General features: G+C 46.0%; 1 protein-coding gene across 3 annotated transcripts in view; it reads right to left on the bottom strand.

Moving 5' to 3' along the window:
• The window catches only part of LOC143291309 (N-acetyllactosaminide beta-1,6-N-acetylglucosaminyl-transferase-like), a 50122-nt gene that overhangs the window by 15468 nt on the left and 13599 nt on the right, over window positions 1-21055 (bottom strand). For 2 of the 3 annotated variants that reach the window (XM_076601162.1, XM_076601163.1), the window contains one exon: window positions 14370-14942. In XM_076601162.1, the coding sequence (XP_076457277.1) occupies window positions 14370-14935 (566 nt within the window). In that variant the 5' untranslated portion in view covers window positions 14936-14942. Of the gene's footprint in view, window positions 1-14369; window positions 14943-20422; window positions 20506-21055 lie in introns of all 3 variants that reach the window. The other variant, XM_076601160.1, reaches the window with a different exon arrangement.

Genomic DNA, 21055 nt, shown 5'->3' with positions numbered 1-21055 from the left:
TCCATGTACATGAAGACAGTGAGGGTACAGAACAGAGAACGAGGCTGTCCATGTACATGAAGACAGTGAGGGTACAGAACAGAGAACAAGGCTGTCCATGTACATGAAGACAGTGAGAGTACAGAACGAAGAACAAGGCTGTCCATGTACATGAAGACAGTGAGGGTACAGAACAGAGAACAAGGCTGTCCATGTACATGAAGACAGTGAGGGTACAGAACAGAGAACAAGGCTGTCCATGTACATGAAGACAGTGAGGGTACAGAACAGAGAACAAGGCTGTCCATGTACATGAAGACAGTGAGGGTACAGAACAGAGAACAAGGCTGTCAGTGGACATGAAGACAGTGAGGGTACAGAACAGAGAACAAGGCTGTCAGTGGACATGAAGACAGTGAGGGTACAGAACAGAGAACAAGGCTGTCCATGTACATGAAGACAGTGAGGGTACAGAACAGAGAACAAGGCAGTCAGTGTACATGAAGACAGTGAGGACACAGTACAGAGAACAAGGCTGTCCATGTACATGAAGACAGTGAGGGTACAGAACAGAGAACAAGGCTGTCAATGGACATGAAGACAGTGAGGGTACAGAACAGAGAACAAGGCTGTCCATGTACATGAAGACAGTGAGGGTACAGAACAGAGAACAAGGCTGTCAGTGGACATGAAGACAGTGAGGGGACAGAACAGAGAACAAGGCTGTCCATGTACATGAAGGCAGTGAGGGGACAGAACAGAGAACAAGGCTGTCAGTGGACATGAAGACAGTGAGGGTACAGAACAGAGAACAAGGCTGTCCATGTACATGAAGGCAGTGAGGGGACAGAACAGAGAACAAGGCTGTCAGTGGACATGAAGACAGTGAGGGGACAGAACAGAGAACAAGGCTGTCCATGTACACGAAGGCAGTGAGGACACAGTACAGAGAACAAGGCTGTCCATGGACAAGAAGACAGTGAGGGGACAGAACAGAGAACAAGGCTGTCAGTGGACATGAAGACAGTGAGGGTACAGAACAGAGAACAAGGCTGTCAGTGGACATGAAGACAGTGAGGACACAGTACAGAGAACAAGGCTGTCAGTGGACATGAACACAGTGAGGGTACAGAACAGAGAACAAGGCTGTCAGTGGACATGAAGACAGTGAGAGTACAGAACAGAGAACAAGGCTGTCCATGTACATGAAGACAGTGAGGGTACAGAACAGAGAACAAGGCTGTCAGTGTACATGAAGACAGTGAGGACACAGTACAGAGAACAAGGCTGTCCATGTACATGAAGACAGGGAGGGTACAGAACAGAGAACAAGGCTGTCAGTGGACATGAAGACAGTGAGAGTACAGAACAGAGAACAAGGCTGTCAGTGGACATGAAGACAGTGAGGGTACAGAACAGAGAACAAGGCTGTCCATGTACATGAAGACAGTGAGGGTACAGAACAGAGAACAAGGCTGTCAGTGGACATGAAGACAGTGAGGGGACAGAACAGAGAACAAGGCTGTCCATGTACATGAAGGCAGTGAGGGGACAGAACAGAGAACAAGGCTGTCAGTGGACATGAAGACAGTGAGGGTACAGAACAGAGAACAAGGCTGTCCATGTACATGAAGGCAGTGAGGGGACAGAACAGAGAACAAGGCTGTCAGTGGACATGAAGACAGTGAGGGGACAGAACAGAGAACAAGGCTGTCCATGTACACGAAGGCAGTGAGGGGACAGAACAGAGAACAAGGCTGTCAGTGGACATGAAGACAGTGAGGGGACAGAACAGAGAACAAGGCTGTCCATGTACATGAAGGCAGTGAGGGGACAGAACAGAGAACAAGGCTGTCAGTGGACATGAAGACAGTGAGGGTACAGAACAGAGAACAAGGCTGTCCATGTACATGAAGGCAGTGAGGGGACAGAACAGAGAACAAGGCTGTCAGTGGACATGAAGACAGTGAGGGGACAGAACAGAGAACAAGGCTGTCCATGTACACGAAGGCAGTGAGGACACAGTACAGAGAACAAGGCTGTCCATGTACAAGAAGACAGTGAGGGGACAGAACAGAGAACAAGGCTGTCAGTGGACATGAAGACAGTGAGGGTACAGAACAGAGAACAAGGCTGTCCATGTACATGAAGGCAGTGAGGGGACAGAACAGAGAACAAGGCTGTCAGTGGACATGAAGACAGTGAGGGGACAGAACAGAGAACAAGGCTGTCCATGTACATGAAGGCAGTGAGGGGACAGAACAGAGAACAAGGCTGTCAGTGGACATGAAGACAGTGAGGGTACAGAACAGAGAACAAGGCTGTCCATGTACATGAAGACAGTGAGGGTACAGAACAGAGAACAGGGCTGTCCATGTACATGAAGACAGTGAGGGTACAGAACAGAGAACAAGGCTGTCAGTGGACATGAAGACAGTGAGGGTACAGAACAGAGAACAAGGCTGTCAGTGGACATGAAGACAGTGAGGACACAGTACAGAGAACAAGGCTGTCCATGTACATGAAGACAGTGAGGGTAAAGAACAGAGAACAAGGCTGTCAGTGTACATGAAGACAGTGAGGACACAGTACAGAGAACAAGGCTGTCCATGTACATGAAGACAGTGAGGGTACAGAACAGAGAACAAGGCTGTCAGTGGACATGAAGACAGTGAGAGTACAGAACAGAGAACAAGGCTGTCAGTGGACATGAAGACAGTGAGGGTACAGAACAGAGAACAAGGCTGTCCATGTACATGAAGACAGTGAGGGTACAGAACAGAGAACAAGGCTGTCAGTGGACATGATGACAGTGAGGGTACAGAACAGAGAACAAGGCTGTCAGTGGACATGAAGACAGTGAGGGTACAGAACAGAGAACAAGGCTGTCAGTGTACATGAAGACAGTGAGGACACAGTACAGAGAACAAGGCTGTCCATGTACATGAAGACAGTGAGGGTACAGAACAGAGAACAAGGCTGTCAGTGGACATGAAGACAGTGAGGACACAGAACAGAGAACAAGGCTGTCCATGTACATGAAGACAGTGAGGGTACAGAACAGAGAACAAGGCTGTCCATGTACATGAAGACAGTGAGGGTACAGAACAGAGAACAAGGCTGTCCATGTACAAGAAGACAGTGAGGGTACAGAACAGAGAACAAGGCTGTCCATGTACATGAAGGCAGTGAGGGGACAGAACAGAGAACAAGGCTGTCAGTGGACATGAAGACAGTGAGGGTACAGAACAGAGAACAAGGCTGTCCATGTACATGAAGGCAGTGAGGGGACAGAACAGAGAACAAGGCTGTCAGTGGACATGAAGACAGTCAGGGGACAGAACAGAGAACAAGGCTGTCAGTGGACATGAAGACAGTGAGGGTACAGAACAGAGAACAAGGCTGTCCATGTACATGAAGACAGTGAGGGTACAGAACAGAGAACAAGGCTGTCAGTGGACATGAAGACAGTGAGGGTACAGAACAGAGAACAAGGCTGTCAGTGTACATGAAGACAGTGAGGACACAGTACAGAGAACAAGGCTGTCCATGTACATGAAGACAGTGAGGGTACAGAACAGAGAACAAGGCTGTCAGTGGACATGAAGACAGTGAGGACACAGTACAGAGAACAAGGCTGTCCATGTACATGAAGACAGTGAGGGTACAGAACAGAGAACAAGGCTGTCAGTGTACATGAAGACAGTGAGGACACAGTACAGAGAACAAGGCTGTCCATGTACATGAAGACAGTGAGGGTACAGAACAGAGAACAAGGCTGTCAGTGGAGATGAAGACAGTGAGAGTACAGAACAGAGAACAAGGCTGTCAGTGGACATGAAGACAGTGAGGGTACAGAACAGAGAACAAGGCTGTCCATGTACATGAAGACAGTGAGGGTACAGAACAGAGAACAAGGCTGTCAGTGGACATGAAGACAGTGAGGGTACAGAACAGAGAACAAGGCTGTCAGTGGACATGAAGACAGTGAGGGCACAGAACAGAGAACAAGGCTGTCAGTGTACATGAAGACAGTGAGGACACAGTACAGAGGACAAGGCTGTCCATGTACATGAAGACAGTGAGGGTACAGAACAGAGAACAAGGCTGTCCATGTACATGAAGACAGTGAGGACACAGAACAGAGAACAAGGCTGTCCATGTACATGAAGACAGTGAGGACACAGAACAGAGAACAAGGCTGTCCATGTACATGAAGACAGTGAGGGTACAGAACAGAGAACAAGGCTGTCAGTGGACATGAAGACAGTGAGGACACAGAACAGAGAACAAGGCTGTCCATGTACATGAAGACAGTGAGGGTACAGAACAGAGAACGAGGCTGTCCATGTACATGAAGACAGTGAGGGTACAGAACAGAGAACAAGGCTGTCAGTGGACATGAAGACAGTGAGGGGACAGAACAGAGAACAAGGCTGTCAGTGGACATGAAGACAGTGAGGGGACAGAACAGAGAACAAGGCTGTCCATGTACACGAAGGCAGTGAGGACACAGTACAGAGAACAAGGCTGTCCATGGACAAGAAGACAGTGAGGGGACAGAACAGAGAACAAGGCTGTCAGTGGACATGAAGACAGTGAGGGTACAGAACAGAGAACAAGGCTGTCCATGTACACGAAGGCAGTGAGGACACAGTACAGAGAACAAGGCTGTCCATGGACAAGAAGACAGTGAGGGGACAGAACAGAGAACAAGGCTGTCAGTGGACATGAAGACAGTGAGGGTACAGAACAGAGAACAAGGCTGTCAGTGGACATGAAGACAGTGAGGGGACAGAACAGAGAACAAGGCTGTCAGTGGACATGAAGACAGTGAGGGTACAGAACAGAGAACAAGGCTGTCCATGTACATGAAGGCAGTGAGGGGACAGAACAGAGAACAAGGCTGTCAGTGGACATGAAGACAGTGAGGGGACAGAACAGAGAACAAGGCTGTCCATGTACATGAAGGCAGTGAGGGGACAGAACAGAGAACAAGGCTGTCAGTGGACATGAAGACAGTGAGGGTACAGAACAGAGAACAAGGCTGTCCATGTACATGAAGACAGTGAGGGTACAGAACAGAGAACAGGGCTGTCCATGTACATGAAGACAGTGAGGGTACAGAACAGAGAACAAGGCTGTCAGTGGACATGAAGACAGTGAGGGTACAGAACAGAGAACAATGCTGTCAGTGGACATGAAGACAGTGAGGACACAGTACAGAGAACAAGGCTGTCCATGTACATGAAGACAGTGAGGGTAAAGAACAGAGAACAAGGCTGTCAGTGTACATGAAGACAGTGAGGACACAGTACAGAGAACAAGGCTGTCCATGTACATGAAGACAGTGAGGGTACAGAACAGAGAACAAGGCTGTCAGTGGACATGAAGACAGTGAGAGTACAGAACAGAGAACAAGGCTGTCAGTGGACATGAAGACAGTGAGGGTACAGAACAGAGAACAAGGCTGTCCATGTACATGAAGACAGTGAGGGTACAGAACAGAGAACAAGGCTGTCAGTGGACATGATGACAGTGAGGGTACAGAACAGAGAACAAGGCTGTCAGTGGACATGAAGACAGTGAGGGTACAGAACAGAGAACAAGGCTGTCAGTGTACATGAAGACAGTGAGGACACAGTACAGAGAACAAGGCTGTCCATGTACATGAAGACAGTGAGGGTACAGAACAGAGAACAAGGCTGTCAGTGGACATGAAGACAGTGAGGACACAGAACAGAGAACAAGGCTGTCCATGTACATGAAGACAGTGAGGGTACAGAACAGAGAACAAGGCTGTCCATGTACATGAAGACAGTGAGGGTACAGAACAGAGAACAAGGCTGTCCATGTACAAGAAGACAGTGAGGGTACAGAACAGAGAACAAGGCTGTCCATGTACATGAAGGCAGTGAGGGGACAGAACAGAGAACAAGGCTGTCAGTGGACATGAAGACAGTGAGGGTACAGAACAGAGAACAAGGCTGTCCATGTACATGAAGGCAGTGAGGGGACAGAACAGAGAACAAGGCTGTCAGTGGACATGAAGACAGTCAGGGGACAGAACAGAGAACAAGGCTGTCAGTGGACATGAAGACAGTGAGGGTACAGAACAGAGACCAAGGCTGTCCATGTACATGAAGACAGTGAGGGTACAGAACAGAGAACAAGGCTGTCAGTGGACATGAAGACAGTGAGGGTACAGAACAGAGAACAAGGCTGTCAGTGTACATGAAGACAGTGAGGACACAGTACAGAGAACAAGGCTGTCCATGTACATGAAGACAGTGAGGGTACAGAACAGAGAACAAGGCTGTCAGTGGACATGAAGACAGTGAGGACACAGTACAGAGAACAAGGCTGTCCATGTACATGAAGACAGTGAGGGTACAGAACAGAGAACAAGGCTGTCAGTGTACATGAAGACAGTGAGGACACAGTACAGAGAACAAGGCTGTCCATGTACATGAAGACAGTGAGGGTACAGAACAGAGAACAAGGCTGTCAGTGGAGATGAAGACAGTGAGAGTACAGAACAGAGAACAAGGCTGTCAGTGGACATGAAGACAGTGAGGGTACAGAACAGAGAACAAGGCTGTCCATGTACATGAAGACAGTGAGGGTACAGAACAGAGAACAAGGCTGTCAGTGGACATGAAGACAGTGAGGGTACAGAACAGAGAACAAGGCTGTCAGTGGACATGAAGACAGTGAGGGGACAGAACAGAGAACAAGGCTGTCAGTGTACATGAAGACAGTGAGGACACAGTACAGAGGACAAGGCTGTCCATGTACATGAAGACAGTGAGGGTACAGAACAGAGAACAAGGCTGTCCATGTACATGAAGACAGTGAGGACACAGAACAGAGAACAAGGCTGTCCATGTACATGAAGACAGTGAGGGTACAGAACAGAGAACAAGGCTGTCAGTGGACATGAAGACAGTGAGGACACAGAACAGAGAACAAGGCTGTCCATGTACATGAAGACAGTGAGGGTACAGAACAGGGAACAAGGCTGTCCATGTACATGAAGACAGTGAGGGTACAGAACAGAGAACAAGGCTGTCAGTGGACATGAAGACAGTGAGGGGACAGAACAGAGAACAAGGCTGTCCATGTACATGAAGGCAGTGAGGGGACAGAACAGAGAACAAGGCTGTCAGTGGACATGAAGACAGTGAGGGTACAGAACAGAGAACAAGGCTGTCCATGTACATGAAGGCAGTGAGGGGACAGAACAGAGAACAAGGCTGTCAGTGGACATGAAGACAGTGAGGGGACAGAACAGAGAACAAGGCTGTCCATGTACACGAAGGCAGAGAGGACACAGTACAGAGAACAAGGCTGTCCATGTACAAGAAGACAGTGAGGGGACAGAACAGAGAACAAGGCTGTCAGTGGACATGAAGACAGTGAGGGTACAGAACAGAGAACAAGGCTGTCCATGTACATGAAGGCAGTGAGGGGACAGAACAGAGAACAAGGCTGTCAGTGGACATGAAGACAGTGAGGGGACAGAACAGAGAACAAGGCTGTCCATGTACATGAAGGCAGTGAGGGGACAGAACACAGAACAAGGCTGTCAGTGGACATGAAGACAGTGAGGGCACAGAACAGAGAACAAGGCTGTCCATGTACATGAAGACAGTGAGGGTACAGAACAGAGAACAAGGCTGTCAGTGGACATGAAGACAGTGAGGACACAGAACAGAGAACAAGGCTGTCAGTGGACATGAAGACAGTGAGGGTACAGAACAGAGAACAAGGCTGTCAGTGGACATGAAGACAGTGAGGGTACAGAACAGAGAACAAGGCTGTCAGTGGACATGAAGACAGTGAGGGTACAGAACAGAGAACAAGGCTGTCCATGTACATGAAGACAGTGAGGGTACAGAACAGAGAACAAGGCTGTCCATGTACATGAAGGCAGTGAGGGGACAGAACAGAGAACAAGGCTGTCAGTGGACAGGAAGACAGTAAGGGGACAGAACAGAGAACAAGGCTGTCCATGTACATGAAGGCAGTGAGGGGACAGAACAGAGAACAAGGCTGTCAGTGGACATGAAGACAGTGAGGGGACAGAACAGAGAACAAGGCTGTCCATGTACACGAAGGCAGTGAGGACACAGTACAGAGAACAAGGCTGTCCATGTGCATGAAGACAGTGAGGGGACAGAACAGAGAACAAGGCTGTCAGTGGACATGAAGACAGTGAGGGTACAGAACAGAGAACAAGGCTGTCCATGTACATGAAGGCAGTGAGGGGACAGAACAGAGAACAAGGCTGTCAGTGGACATGAAGACAGTGAGGGGACAGAACAGAGAACAAGGCTGTCCATGTACATGAAGGCAGTGAGGGGACAGAACAGAGAACAAAGCTGTCAGTGGACATGAAGACAGTGAGGGTACAGAACAGAGAACAAGGCTGTCAGTGGACATGAAGACAGTGAGGACACAGTACAGAGAACAAGGCTGTCAGTGGACATGAAGACAGTGAGGGTACAGAACAGAGAACAAGGCTGTCAGTGTACATGAAGACAGTGAGGACACAGAACAGAGAACAAGGCTGTCAGTGGACATGAAGACAGTGAGGGTACAAAACAGAGAACAAGGCTGTCAGTGGACATGAAGACAGTGAGGACACAGAACAGAGAACAAGGCTGTCCATGTACATGAAGACAGTGAGGGTACAGAACAGAGAACAAGGCTGTCAGTGTACATGAAGACAGTGAGGACACAGAACAGAGAACAAGGCTGTCCATGTACATGAAGACAGTGAGGGTACAGAACAGAGAACAAGGCTGTCAGTGTACATGAAGACAGTGAGGACACAGAACAGGGAACAAGGCTGTCCATGTACATGAAGACAGTGAGGGTACAGAACAGAGAACAAGGCTGTCCATGTACATGAAGACAGTGAGGGTACAGAACAGAGAACAAGGCTGTCCATGTACATGAAGACAGTGAGGGTACAGAACAGAGAACAAGGCTGTCCATGTACATGAAGACAGTGAGGGTACAGAACAGAGAACAAGGCTGTCCATGTACATGAAGACAGTGAGGGTACAGAACAGAGAACAAGGCTGTCAGTGGACATGAAGACAGTGAGGGTACAGAACAGAGAACAAGGCTGTCAGTGGACATGAAGACAGTGAGGACACAGTACAGAGAACAAGGCTGTCAGTGGACATGAAGACAGTGAGGGCACAGAACAGAGAACAAGGCTGTCAGTGTACATGAAGACAGTGAGGACACAGAACAGAGAACAAGGCTGTCAGTGGACATGAAGACAGTGAGGGTACAGAACAGAGAACAAGGCTGTCAGTGGACATGAAGACAGTGAGAGTACAGAACAGAGAACAAGGCTGTCCATGTACATGAAGACAGTGAGAGTACAGAACAGAGAACAAGGCTGTCAGTGGACATGAAGACAGTGAGGGTACAGAACAGAGAACAAGGCTGTCCATGTACATGAAGACAGTGAGGGTACAGAACAGAGACCAAGGCTGTCAGTGGACATGAAGACAGTGAGAGTACAGAACAGAGAACAAGGCTGTCAGTGTACATGAAGACAGTGAGGACACAGTACAGAGAACAAGGCTGTCCATGTACATGAAGACAGTGAGGGTACAGAACAGAGAACAAGGCTGTCCATGTACATGAAGACAGTGAGGGTACAGAACAGAGAACAAGGCTGTCCATGTACATGAAGACAGTGAGGACACAGAACAGAGAACAAGGCTGTCCATGTACATGAAGACAGTGAGGGTACAGAACAGAGAACAAGGCTGTCAGTGGACATGAAGACAGTGAGGGTACAGAACAGAGAACAAGGCTGTCCATGTACATGAAGACAGTGAGGGTACAGAACAGAGAACAAGGCTGTCAGTGGACATGAAGACAGTGAGGGTACAGAACAGAGAACAAGGCTGTCAGTGGACATGAAGACAGTGAGGACACAGAACAGAGAACAAGGCTGTCAGTGGACATGAAGACAGTGAGGGCACAGAACAGAGAACAAGGCTGTCAGTGTACATGAAGACAGTGAGGACACAGAACAGAGAACAAGGCTGTCAGTGGACATGAAGACAGTGAGGGTACAGAACAGAGAACAAGGCTGTCAGTGGACATGAAGACAGTGAGAGTACAGAACAGAGAACAAGGCTGTCCATGTACATGAAGACAGTGAGAGTACAGAACAGAGAACAAGGCTGTCAGTGGACATGAAGACAGTGAGGATACAGAACAGAGAACAAGGCTGTCCATGTACATGAAGACAGTGAGGGTACAGAACAGAGACCAAGGCTGTCAGTGGACATGAAGACAGTGAGTGTACAGAACAGAGAACAAGGCTGTCAGTGTACATGAAGACAGTGAGGACACAGTACAGAGAACAAGGCTGTCCATGTACATGAAGACAGTGAGGGTACAGAACAGAGAACAAGGCTGTCCATGTACATGAAGACAGTGAGGACACAGAACAGAGAACAAGGCTGTCCATGTACATGAAGACAGTGAGGGTACAGAACAGAGAACAAGGCTGTCAGTGTCCATGAAGACAGTGAGGACACAGAACAGAGAACAAGGCTGTCCATGTACATGAAGACAGTGAGGGTACAGAACAGAGAACAAGGCTGTCCATATACATGAAGACAGTGAGGGTACAGTACAGAGAACAAGGCTGTCCATATACATGAAGACAGTGAGGGTACAGTACAGAGAACAAGGCTGTCCATGTACATGAAGACAGTGAGGACACAGAACAGAGAACAAGGCTGTCCATGTACATGAAGACAGTGAGGGTACAGAACAGAGAACAAGGCTGTCCATGTACATGAAGACAGTGAGGGTACAGAACAGAGAACAAGGCTGTCCATGTACATGAAGACAGTGAGGGTACAGAACAGAGAACAAGGCTGTCAGTGGACATGAAGACAGTGAGGGTACAGAACAGAGAACAAGGCTGTCCATGTACATGAAGACAGTGAGGACACAGAACAGAGAACAAGGCTGTCCATGTACATGAAGACAGTGAGGACACAGAACAGAGAACAAGGCTGTCCATGTACATGAAGACAGTGAGGGTACAGAACAGAGAACAAGGCTGTCCATGTACATGAAGACAGTGAGGGTACAGAACAGAGAACAAGGCTGTCAGTGTACATGAAGACAGTGAGGACACAGAACAGAGAACAAGGCTGTCAGTGGACATGAAGACAGTGAGGGACACAGAACAGAGAACAAGGCTGTCAGTGGACATGAAGACAGTGAGGACACAGAACAGAGAACGAGGCTGTCCATGGACATGAAGACAGTGAGGGTACAGAACAGAGAACAAGGCTGTCAGTGTACATGAAGACAGTGAGGGTTCAGAACAGAGAACAAGGCTGTCAGTGGACATGAAGACAGTGAGGGTACAGAACAGAGAACAAGGCTGTCAGTGTACATGAAGACAGTGAGGACACAGAACAGAGAACGAGGCTGTCCATGGACATGAAGACAGTGAGGGTACAGAACAGAGAACAAGGCTGTCAGTGGACATGAAGACAGTGAGAGTACAGAACAGAGAACAAGGCTGTCCATGTACATGAAGACAGTGAGAGTACAGAACAGAGAACAAGGCTGTCAGTGGACATGAAGACAGTGAGGGTACAGAACAGAGAACAAGGCTGTCCATGTACATGAAGACAGTGAGGGTACAGAACAGAGAACAAGGCTGTCAGTGGACATGAAGACAGTGAGTGTACAGAACAGAGAACAAGGCTGTCAGTGTACATGAAGACAGTGAGGACACAGTACAGAGAACAAGGCTGTCCATGTACATGAAGACAGTGAGGGTACAGAACAGAGAACAAGGCTGTCAGTGGACATGAAGACAGTGAGGACACAGAACAGAGAACAAGGCTGTCCATGTACATGAAGACAGTGAGGGGACAGAACAGAGAACAAGGCTGTCCATGTACATGAAGACAGTGAGGGTACAGAACAGAGAACAAGGCTGTCAGTGGACATGAAGACAGTGAGGGTACAGAACAGAGAACAAGGCTGTCAGTGGACATGAAGACAGTGAGGGTACAGAACAGAGAACAAGGCTGTCAGTGGACATGAAGACAGTGAGGTACAGAACAGAGAACAAGGCTGTCAGTGGACATGAAGACAGTGAGGGTACAGAACAGAGAACAAGGCTGTCCATGTACATGAAGACAGTGAGGGTACAGAACAGAGAACAAGGCTGTCAGTGGACATGAAGACAGTGAGGACACAGAACAGAGAACAAGGCTGTCAGTGGACATGAAGACAGTGAGGACACAGAACAGAGAACAAGGCTGTCAGTGGACATGAAGACAGTGAGGACACAGAACAGAGAACGAGGCTGTCCATGGACATGAAGACAGTGAGGGTACAGAACAGAGAACAAGGCTGTCAGTGGACATGAAGACAGTGAGGACACAGAACAGAGAACGAGGCTGTCCATGGACATGAAGACAGTGAGGGTACAGAACAGAGAACAAGGCTGTCAGTGGACATGAAGACAGTGAGAGTACAGAACAGAGAACAAGGCTGTCCATGTACATGAAGACAGTGAGGGTACAGAACAGAGAACAAGGCTGTCAGTGGACATGAAGACAGTGAGGGTACAGAACAGAGAACAAGGCTGTCCATGTACATGAAGACAGTGAGGGTACAGAACAGAGAACAAGGCTGTCAGTGGACATGAAGACAGTGAGTGTACAGAACAGAGAACAAGGCTGTCAGTGTACATGAAGACAGTGAGGACACAGTACAGAGAACAAGGCTGTCCATGTACATGAAGACAGTGAGGGTACAGAACAGAGAACAAGGCTGTCAGTGGACATGAAGACAGTGAGGACACAGAACAGAGAACAAGGCTGTCCATGTACATGAAGACAGTGAGGGTACAGAACAGAGAACAAGGCTGTCCATGTACATGAAGACAGTGAGGGTACAGAACAGAGAACAAGGCTGTCAGTGGACATGAAGACAGTGAGGGTACAGAACAGAGAACAAGGCTGTCAGTGGACATGAAGACAGTGAGGGTACAGAACAGAGAACAAGGCTGTCAGTGGACATGAAGACAGTGAGGGTACAGAACAGAGAACAAGGCTTTCCATGTACATGAAGACAGTGAGGGTACAGAACAGAGAACAAGGCTGTCAGTGTACATGAAGACAGTGAGGACACAGAACAGAGAACAAGGCTGTCCATGTACATGAAGACAGTGAGGGTACAGTACAGAGAACAAGGCTGTCCATGTACATGAAGACAGTGAGGGTACAGAACAGAGAACAAGGCTGTCCATGTACATGAAGACAGTGAGGGTACAGAACAGAGAACAAGGCTGTCAGTGGACATGAAGACAGTGAGGGTACAGAACAGAGAACAAGGCTGTCCATGTACATGAAGACAGTGAGGGGACAGAACAGAGAACAAGGCTGTCAGTGGACATGAAGACAGTGAGGGTACAGAACAGAGAACAAGGCTGTCAGTGGACATGAAGACAGTGAGGGTACAGAACAGAGAACAAGGCTGTCCATGTACATGAAGACAGTGAGGGTACAGAACAGAGAACAAGGCTGTCCATGTACATGAAGACAGTGAGGGTACAGAACAGAGAACAAGGCTGTCCATGTACATGAAGACAGTGAGGACACAGAACAGAGAACAAGGCTGTCCATGTACATGAAGACAGTGAGGGTACAGAACAGAGAACAAGGCTGTCAGTGGACATGAAGACAGTGAGGGTACAGTACAGAGAACAAGGCTGTCCATATACATGAAGACAGTGAGGGTACAGTACAGAGAACAAGGCTGTCCATGTACATGAAGACAGTGAGGACACAGAACAGAGAACAAGGCTGTCCATGTACATGAAGACAGTGAGGGTACAGAACAGAGAACAAGGCTGTCCATGTACATGAAGACAGTGAGGACACAGAACAGAGAACAAGGCTGTCAGTGGACATGAAGACAGTGAGGGTACAGAACAGAGAACAAGGCTGTCAGTGGACATGAAGACAGTGAGGACACAGAACAGAGAACAAGGCTGTCCATGTACATGAAGACAGTGAGGACACAGAACAGAGAACAAGGCTGTCCATGTACATGAAGACAGTGAGGACACAGAACAGAGAACAAGGCTGTCCATGGACATGAAGACAGTGAGGGTACAGAACAGAGAACAAGGCTGTCAGTGGACATGAAGACAGTGAGGGTACAGAACAGAGAACAAGGCTGTCAGTGGACATGAAGACAGTGAGGGTACAGAACAGAGAACAAGGCTGTCAGTGGACATGAAGACAGTGAGGGTACAGAACAGAGAACAAGGCTGTCCATGTACATGAAGACAGTGAGGGTACACCTACCCGGCCTGCCGGCGGTAGAGCGAGCAGTTAGCGGTGATGCCCCGGTAGAATCCCGGGGGTCTCCGAGCCGGCAGGGTGGTGTTGACCTGTGCCAGCGCCTTCCTCACCTCCCCCTCCTTCCCCTGCCACACCTGACGGCAGTCCACTCCCCCGGGCAGCACGGGCCGTCCCAGAGGCGGGAAGGGGCGGAAGTGACGTCTGTCCCCAGCTCCAGAGCCCTGTCCCTCTGGTGACGTCATGCGGCCGCGTGTCCGTGCGGCCTGCCCCCTCCCCTCTCCCTTCCTTCCCTCGTGCGTCCAGCGAGGGAGAGAGTTGGAAGAGTTGGCGGGGTGGGCAGGGTGGTGGTGTGGGGGCACGGGCGGCCCGGTGAGGTGCTGTTGGCCCCCTGTGTGCAGGGGATGCCGTGCACTGGCCTCACCCTCTGTGGGCAGACAGCGGGGATCGCGGCAGGGCGCCTCAGTGCTGGCAGTGGTGGCGAGGATCAGGTACACGTGCAGCACGGTGTAGATCAGCAGGCCACACGTCATCACCAACACTCTCCTCCTGGCCACGTAACGGGACGCCATCACCTTGCTGTCAAGACACGGTCACACGGGGCTGGGAGAGGTAGAAAGAATGAAAGAGAGAAAACAACAACAACAACAACAACAACAAAACAGCAGCAACAGCAATAAACATGATTCACAGACCAAGGACCAGTATTTGTGTTTGGACTTTGTAAACATCGCTGTATTTATATTGATTGTACGCGCGCGCGCGCGCGCGCGTGTGTGTGTGTGTGTGTGTGTGTGTGTGTGTGTGTGTGTGTGTTGATCTTCTTCTTTACTGTTACAATTGTTTTTACCATGCAGTGTGTATCTGTTTACTTTTTTCGTCCTTTTTTATGTATCCCCAAGACTAATTTGTTGATTTCCTCAGTGACGGTCGGATAAAGAGACCGCCGATATGTGTCTCTCAATAATAAAAAAGCGAGAGACAGAGAGAGAGAGAGAGACAGAGAGAGAGAGAGCAGAAAGCAAGAGAGAGAGATAAATGTTAAAGAAGAGTACATAGAGAGAGATGGCCAATGTTATGGCCAGTCTTAGAGAAGAGTACATAGAGAGAGATGGCCAATGTTATGGCCAGTGTTAAATAAGAGTACATAGAGAGAGATGGCCAATGTTATGGCCAGTCTTAGAGAAGAGTAGATAGAGAGAGATGGCCAATGTTATGGCCAGTCTTAGAGAAGAGTAGATAGAGAGAGATGGCCAATGTTATGGCCAGTCTTAGAGAAGAGTACATAGAGAGAGATGGCCAATGTTATGGCCAGTCTTAGAGAAGAGTACATAGAGAGAGATGGCCAATGTTATGGCCAGTCTTAGAGAAGAGTACATAGAGAGAGATGGCCAATGTTATGGCCAGTGTTAAAGAAGAGTAGATAGAGAGAGATGGCCAATGTTATGGCCAGTGTTAAAGAAGAGTACATAGAGAGAGATGGCCAATGTTATGGCCAGTGTTAAAGAAGAGTAGATAGAGAGAGATGGCCAATGTTATGGCCAGTTTTAATGAAGAGTAGATAGATGGACAGATTAATAGATAGATAGATAGAGATCGCCAATTTTAAAGAAGAGTAGATAGATAGATTAACAGATAGATAGATAGAAAGAAAGAAATGGCCAATGTTAAAGAAGAGTAGAGAGAGAGAGAGAGAGACAGAGACAGAGAGACAGAGAGCAATAACAACAACTGTTTTATTTGACAAAGGCTTATGGTACCTGTCAGTTGAAGGGGGGATATATAAACAAAGTGGACGTGGACATGATATATCATGAAATATAATATTCATGGGGGGGGGATATATTGATCCACATAATCATTGTTGTTGTACATTATTGATTTAGAACGCTACAGCGGTTTCGACAATCAAAAATTTCTCCACGTTTTCCTCATGGGGTGTCATAAAAAATCAATGCTACACCGGACATTGTTCACGTGTCGAGGGTCGAATGGAAAGTTTCTTCATGAGGTTTCGTGACAATACACTCGCTGGCCAGCCGTTGACCTTCGTTACCCACACGACAAGCTAACCTGCATACGTATCGAAAATGGTGTTGCAGGTGATACAAGTGGAAATTTTTAGAGCAAAATAGATCACGACAGCGGCTTTTTACTGCTGCTGAAGTGATTGAAATGCTTCAGACTGAAGGTTTTGACATCGGCGAGGATGATGAAGACGTTGAATAAAGTATTCGCAGTGAAGAAAGCTACCAGCAAGAAGGTATTGACAGTGACTCAGCTTCTGAGGGCTGTGAAGAGAGGGAGGGGGGTGGGCGTACACACAACGTTAGAAAGGGGTCAGTGGGTCAAGTGCAGGGAGTTTCATTCAGTTACTTTGTGTTTTGTATTTTTTGTGATTTTTTCCACTAACCCTAACAAATGGGTCGTCTGCAGGGAAAAGCAAGGGAGAAAACTTCGTCCGGAGTGAGTTAATGACTGCATTCGTTTATCAAGAGATTTTGTTACTTTGACAAGGCCTTCGGTTTTAAAATATCTCTGGAGGATATTATTTCATTGATGGCGTTTTCTCTCCTGAAATATTTTCTAAAAAAGAGAAACTTTGACGTATGTCGCTGTGCCCCTTACAAGAGAAAAAAAGATGTGCCTCGTCTTCAGCGGTCTCTTTACAAACAGGACAAGAGTCTTCATCAGGTTCACCTGCATTACACCAACATTCATTAAACTGCGCAGTAATAGACGAAATTTCATTGAGTTAGCCCAAAGTGTTCTATTCAATATTGACGTTAAGTATTGTTCTGGACCAAATGCATCTTTGAAAGTACCACGTGTGTTTGTCTCCGGATTGTATCATTTCATGCCAGTTCTGTTGAAAACAAGAAATAAGCCTTTCTTTCAATTCATAAACAAAACTTTCTTCGCAACCAACAGTGTGACTCAACCACTCACGGTCACACCACTCACTTTACTTTTTTTTTCTTATTTCCAACGCTTTCAACCATGCAAACTGTCGCCCCAAGCAATGCAATCGTAATTATATAAACTTATCCATTCACATATCTGTTAACTGCGTCACAAGCTGTCTGTACCTGTGAGAGAAAGAGAGAGAGAGGGAGAGGGGGGGGATAGAGAGACAGACAGAGAGAGAGAGGGTGGGAGAGACAGAGAGAGGGGGGTGGGAGATATATATATATAGAGAGAGAGGGGGGGCGGGAGAGAGAGAGAGGGGGGATGGGAGAGAGAGAGAGAGAGAGAGAGGTGGTGATGGGAGAGAGAGAGACAGACAGAGAGAGAGATGGCCAATGTCAAAGAAGAAAGCAACATCCGTGAAGTACTTGAAGTGTGCGTCAGTGTAAAAAGCGGTGAGTGGCGTTATTAAAATGACATGGTGGGTAGTCAGCAGTTTTTGCAGTTTCCCACCTCCACCTCCCCCTTCCCCTCCCCCTCCCACACCCCGCCCCGCCCTCTCCAGCCTCTTTTCATCTTTTGATCTCATGGCAAGGTGTTTGTCAGTGCATTAACAGTCTGTTTTGTTTGTACATTAACAGTCTGTTTTGTTTGTACATTAACTGTCTGTTTTGTTTGTACATTAACAGTCTGTTTTGTTTGTACATTAACTGTCTGTTTTGTTTGTACATTAACAGTCTGTTTTGTTTGTACATTAACTGTCTGTTTTGTTAGTGCATTAACAGTCTGTTTTGTCAGTGCATTAACAGTCTGTTTTGTTTGTACATTAACAGTCTGTTTTGTTAGTGCATTAACAGTCTGTTTTGTTTGTACATTAACTGTCTGTTTTGTTTGTACATTAACAGTCTGTTTTGTCAGTGCATTAACAGTCTGTTTTGTTTGTACATTAACTGTCTGTTTTGTTAGTGCATTAACAGTCTGTTTTGTTTGTACATTAACAGTCTGTTTTGTTTGTACATTAACAGTCTGTTTTGTTTGTACATTAACAGTCTGTTTTGTTAGTGCATTAACAGTCTGTTTTGTTTGTGCATTAACTGTTTTGTTTGTACATTAACTGTCTGTTTTGTTTGTACATTAACTGTTTTGTTTGTACATTAACTGTCTGTTTTGTTTGTACATTAACTGTTTTGTTTGTACATTAACTGTCTGTTTTGTTTGTACATTAACAGTCTGTTTTGTTTGTACATTAACTGTCTGTTTTGTTTGTACATTAACTGTCTGTTTTGTTTGTACATTAACAGTCTGTTTTGTCAGTGCATTAACTGTCTGTTTTGTTTGTACATTAACAGTCTGTTTTGTCAGTGCATTAACTGTCTGTTTTGTTTGTACATTAACAGTCTGTTTTGTTTGTACATTAACTGTCTGTTTTGTTTGTACATTAACTGTTTTGTTTGTACATTAACAGTCTGTTTTGTTTGTACATTAACTGTCTGTTTTGTTTGTACATTAACAGTCTGTTTTGTTTGTACATTAACTGTTTTGTTTGTACATTAACAGTCTGTTTTGTTTGTACATTAACAGTCTGTTTTGTTTGTACATTAACAGTCTGTTTTGTTAGTGCATTAACAGTCTGTTTTGTTTGTACATTAACAGTCTGTTTTGTTAGTGCATTAACAGTCTGTTTTGTTTGTACATTAACAGTCTGTTTTGTTTGTACATTAACAGCCTGTTTACAGACTGTTTTGTTTGTACATTAACAGTCTGTTTTGTAGTGCATTAACAGTCTGTTTTGTTTGTACATTAACAGTCTGTTTTGTTTGTACATTAACAGTCTGTTTTGTTTGTACATTAACTGTCTGTTTTGTTTGTACATTAACTGTTTTGTTTGTACATTAACTGTCTGTTTTGTCAGTGCATTAACAGTCTGTTTTGTTTGTACATTAACAGTCTGTTTTGTTTGTACATTAACAGTCTGTTTTGTTTGTACATTAACAGTCTGTTTTGTTTGTACATTAACTGTCTGTTTTGTCAGTGCATTAACAGTCTGTTTTGTTTGTACATTAACAGTCTGTTTTGTTTGTACATTAACAGTCTGTTTTGTTTGTACATTAACAGTCTGTTTTGTCAGTGCATTAACAGTCTGTTTTGTTTGTACATTAACAGTCTGTTTTGTTTGTACATTAACAGTCTGTTTTGTTAGTGCATTAACAGTCTGTTTTGTTTGTACATTAACAGTCTGTTTTGTTTGTACATTAACTGTCTGTTTCACCTCAGTCTTTTTGATTTTACCTAGTGTTTGTCAATGTCTCTGTGTGTGTGTGTGTGTGTGTGTGTGTGTGTGTGATAGAAAAGGAAAAACCTAAGTGGAGAGATTTTCATGCCAAAGCTAGAAATGCATCAACGCATTATTTCCTGCGTTTGCTGGTGATGTTCATCTTGAAACACACCAAGACATTTTCTGGTTTATTTGATGATGTCGTGTCTGTTGGATCTCACCCCAACAGTTTTTCATGTCTTGATAACGTCGTTTCTTATGAATACACCTACATAGCATTTTATGTATTGGGTGGTGGTGTTTCTATTGGAATACATCAACACAGTCTTTCATGTATTTCATGGTGTCATTTCTATTGGAACACACCAACAGAGTATTTCATGTACTTGATTACGTCGTTTCTTCATAAATACACCAGATAGTGCTTGTGTATTTGTCGTTTCTATTCAGTGGAACACACAAACGCATTATCTCATTGTATTTGATGACGCCGTTTGTATAGGAATATATCAAGACAGTTTCATGTATCGGATGATAATGTCTCAAAAGGAATACACCAACTTACTTCATGTATCTGATTATAATGTCTATATAGGAATACACCGAAACAGTATTTAATGTATCTGATTATAATGTCTATATAGGAATACACCAAAACAGTATTTAATGTATCTGATTAATCACCAACACAGTATTTCATGTAATTAATTGTGTTTCTATTGAAATACACCAACACAGTATTTCATGTAATTAATTGTATTTCTATTGAAATGCACCACTCACACACTCATTAACTTACACTCACATGCATGCTCATGCACACACACATGCACACAAGCGCGCACACACTGGGATATTATATACATTCTGTTCTTACAAATGATCATGTACTACTTCTGCGGCCCTTGGTAACCCCTCAGTCTGGCCGACGACGCAGGGCAGAGTTGGGTCCTTTGAACACTGGTGATGATATATACAATGGTGTCAGCACGCATCAAACATTAACAAACAGGGAAAACAATGTCCATCGGTAGGGGTTTACAGACATTGATATACTTTGTTTTGCACTGATTTTGTATGTCTGATTACAGTGTTGAAATATACAAGGACAAGCCTCGAGTTTCCCTCTTGAGGAGGTGTGTGGGTTTGTTGCAATGTGCCCGTGTGCTGGTTGAGGAGGTGTGTGGGTTTGTTGCAATGTGCCCGTGTGCTGGTTGAGGAGGTGTGTGGGTTTGTTGCAATGTGCCCGTGTGCTGGTTGAGGAGGTGTGTGGGTTTGTTGCAATGTGCCCGTGTGCTGGTTGAATCAGCTACATAAGTAGCACTGGCTTGACGTCATGAACCTTGTGTGTGAAGATAGTTACCACTCTTTGTTAGTTAATTACACTGTCATTTTGTGTTGTATACTGATTTCAATAGAGGAATGGTTGGGGGAGGGGGGGGAAGAAACAGAAAACATAATTGTTAAAAAAGGAAAGAAAAAAAAGAAAACAAATCAGAGGATGTATGAC

The sequence above is a fragment of the Babylonia areolata genome, chromosome 16 (assembly GCF_041734735.1).
Source record: "Babylonia areolata isolate BAREFJ2019XMU chromosome 16, ASM4173473v1, whole genome shotgun sequence".
NCBI classification, from domain to species: domain Eukaryota; kingdom Metazoa; phylum Mollusca; class Gastropoda; order Neogastropoda; family Buccinidae; genus Babylonia; species Babylonia areolata.
Note: the sequence above shows the minus strand (reverse complement) of the source record. Positions and strands in the feature narration are given on the sequence as shown.